General features: G+C 46.4%; 1 protein-coding gene across 1 annotated transcript in view; it reads right to left on the bottom strand.

The window, feature by feature from the left end:
• Positions 1–3,637, bottom strand: part of LOC104393223 (voltage-dependent calcium channel gamma-5 subunit) — a 100,664-nt gene that overhangs the window by 521 nt on the left and 96,506 nt on the right. Inside the window, exons 3-4 of the mRNA XM_010002701.1 lie at positions 1,239–1,379; positions 6–392 (exon numbers count right to left, since the gene is read on the bottom strand). Coding sequence (XP_010001003.1) covers positions 6–392; positions 1,239–1,379 — 528 coding nt within the window. The remainder of the gene's footprint in view (positions 1–5; positions 393–1,238; positions 1,380–3,637) is intronic.

Genomic DNA, 3,637 nt, shown 5'->3' on the forward strand with positions numbered 1-3,637 from the left:
AAGAGTGTACATGGAGATTTCGTTCATGGGAATGGTGCCTGCTATCTTCATGCCAACTGGAGAAATGTCCCTGGATGGAGAAGGCTCTGTGGATCGAGAGCTGGACCTGGACCGCCGCCTCCTGTACCTATAACTTGGCATCCTGGCATAAGGAGAACTGGAAGAAGTCTTAAGGAATTCCCTCTTGGTCTTAAACCTCAGCTCCTTGTTTTTCTCAATATAAATGTTCACAGCCAGAACACCGACAGTTTCAGCCACAATAAAAGACAAAGCTCCAAAATAAAAGGACCAACCATAGTTGTAATGGTTCTTCTTGTCCTCATCTCGCTTGTCACTTGGGTCACCCGTGTTGCTTGATATGTAGACAATGATCCCTATGATATTACTTAGTCCTAAAGAGAAAAATATAAATCAGTGGTTATTTGGCTGGGAAGATAAAATTCAAGCCGTGTTGCTTTCTCAACCTGAACCGTTCAAAGATTATGACCAGGAAATTTCATTACATTTATTTACTCTTTCATTTATATCAAGATTTCCTTTATTCTTGAAAAATGAAGAGTAGATCCAGGTCTGGGTCACGTATGTTTGCATGGACCCCAAAATGTTCAGCAGGGTTTGCTTCCAGCTCTTCATTGTCACAGGGAGCCAGAAGCAGCATAAAGGAGCAAGCTAATATTGTTCATGGGATTCTAACATTCAGAATAATAATACAAATACATTTGGAGCTCAGGGCTAGGACTGTTCACCTTGATCAAGATAAGTTCTCTTCCACCTTGCTGAATTTTCATCTAAATGCAGCATGCCTAATCCCAGCTGCAGGGAAAGCTGTTAACAATGTGCCTGATTCTCTCAGATGTTTCTAGTGTGAAAAACAGGCTCACCTACCATAGGTGAAATTTTTCTGCCATCATATAAAGGAAGAAGAAGCAAAAAGGCCTTGGACATAAGACACACCTGATTCATCTAATGCTTAAAACTTTTAAGGTGGTGTAAAACCTGCATGTTACTGGCTTTAGCTTCATTTTTCAGGAAAATAACAGGCTTTTCTAGAATATATTTATTATAGAGCTTCAAAAATACATTTTTAGCTTAAGAAATTTGCCTAGTGTGATGCTGGTAGTGCCCTTGATCCAGGAAAGGGACACAGGGGGAGAGCTGCCAACAAGCTTTCCCACAGTCCTTCTCAAAAAGTTTTAAAAGGCAGCACTTCTGAAGGACTCAATTTAAAGAAAACTTACCTGCTGCAACAAAGAGAATCCCAGCACTGAGAATAATGTTGTTTTTGCTGTTGTAAATCCTTCCTGCTCCAACACAGAGTCCTCCCAGCAACAGCAATATTGTGCTCAGGATGGGGAACACACTGGAGGCACGGACAATGCCTGGAGGGGAGATGGGAAGAAAGCCAAGACAGAGAGTAACCATTTCAGGTGCCTCCTCGGGGGCAAGTATGGAGATTACATAGTCTCAAAACCCCTGGCTTTTGTTGGAATTATCCCTGATTCTGCATTTCTGGGCAGGTTTTTGGCCACCAAGGCCATGGGTCACAGGCCCTCTCAACCGAGTAGCTTAAATCTTCAGTGCTCTCCTAGAAAGTCCAGCATTCTGACTGGCTGGCTCTCCCTGGAGCCACTATGTACAGCCCATTTCTGACAAAGCAGGAGGTATCAGTGAGACCTGGCACCACACAGGGAGCAGCAGTGAAAAATTCATGAGCTGGCCATGAATGCTACAGTGGCTGGGGATGGCTCGAGCAGCTGGAGCTGCTCCTTGGTACAGGCACAAGGTGAGCACACTACAGCTCTGGAAGCCTGCAGCATCCTGTTTCCAGCCTGCACAGCTACAAACCCCTTCTTCTTTTGTTGAATATTAAGGCATTGAAACCTTTTGAATTTCTAAGGAGAACTTTTAACAAGTGTGTCTTAGATGTCTGTGTTTAGTTTGCTGACAGCTAAGCAGAGTCATTTAAAATTCTGTGTGCTTCAGTAGGTTCACCAGGGTGGGCTGTAAAATCCCTGAGAAAAACCAACCCGACACAGAATCAGCACTTCAAGCCAGCCTTCAAAGCCCAGTCACTACAAGACTAAACAGCAATCCAAAGGGAAGCATCAGGGAGGGAACAAAAGGGCTGAGGAAAAATAAACAGGCACAAGAAAAGAGAAGTCTGTGCTGTAAAAACCAAAGGGCTAAAACCTTGTAGGTGTTTCTGAAAGGCAGAGTGAGGAACCGAGTCCTGTTGTTGGAGGGAGAGGATTTTTTTGAAGAAGTGGAGATGAGGTGCTGGATGCTGCTGTGGAAACCAGGATCATCCCAATGCTGGGGACCACGGAAAGGCAAAGGTGTGTGTGTGAGTTCTGGCACGGTGAGCAGGTACCAGGGCATGGGGGGTCTGTCAGAGAGGGGTAGAAGCCCAACAGCACGCAGTGGGAACACAGGGACCCCCAGGGCTGAGTGCACGGAGAGGAGGAACCCACCGTCTGTCCCCGTCTGCTGCGCGGTGCCCTTGGCACTGGGGCTCTGCCTGTCCTGGCTGACAGAGGTGCCTCTTCCCCCAGGGGAACGGCCAGATGTTCCAGCTGATGCTTTCTCATTTTACTTCTGATGGCCATGGCATTCACAGTTAGTGAATCACTTCCTAATAACTCCCCTGGTAACGAGGGGCAGGACTCCCACTGTCTGCTGAGGGACGGTGCTGGGTGGTTCATAACTGCCCTGCTGTCTTGTGCCTGAGCCCCCAGAGCCCCCAGAGCACCAGGTACAGGCCTGGCCCTCACAGATGGTGTGAACATAAAACAGAAAAGCCATCCCTGCCTGGGAAGCTCATGGCTGTATCAGTCTACAACAGCCAGAAGAGTCCGTCTTCTCCCAAAACTGGCACCATCGTTGCATGTGTCCTTTACAGACCAGATCTAAACCCACCCCAGGTGGGTGCATGACTGCTCAGACAGGGTCTGGCAATAATTGGCAAATCCCAGTAATGAGGGTGTAAGGTGTCTTATCAAACCACTTGGAGTGCTGAGAGCCTGTTCTGTTGCCCTGGGTGTATCCCCACGTGTGTGGAAGGAACAGTGCTTCAACTTCTGGGTCAGTTTTTAGAGTCAGTTATTAGGAAAAGATCCAATGTCAGTCTCTGTGCTGGGGGGCATGAAGGCACCCTGCATCCTTCTCTGGCTGTTAGTGCCCTGGCAAAAGGCAGCACAGGCTCAAAATCCACTGTGCTCCTCCCTTTCTGGTTGTTGTTTCCTACATTTTGTGGTCATGCTGTCAATAATGATTTCAGTTAAATCAAAGAGCTTTCCTAAAATGCTTCAGTGATAACTTCAGAAGGAACTTGCCAGACATGCCAGATACAGGGGGTGGGGTGTTTGACTTGCAGCAATGATCTCCAGAGATAATTTTTCTATATTAGGTAGTTCATGTGAAGAGCAACTAAACACCCAGAGGTCTCTCCCTGTAAAGCCCTACAATGTTTTTTCCTACAATGTGTACTTTCAACTCCAAAATTTCAAAGGAAGCTTATAGGTACCATGTAGAATTTACATACATCTCCCCACACTGACAATGAGATGACAGCACATCACAAGACATTAAGGCAATCAGGGTTTTGCTTCCTCCCCGGGTTTTCTTTTCTTCTCTTTCC

Source organism: Chaetura pelagica, unplaced genomic scaffold (genome assembly GCF_000747805.2).
Source record: "Chaetura pelagica isolate M959 unplaced genomic scaffold, ChaPel_1.0 scaffold47, whole genome shotgun sequence".
NCBI classification, from domain to species: Eukaryota; Metazoa; Chordata; class Aves; order Apodiformes; family Apodidae; genus Chaetura; species Chaetura pelagica.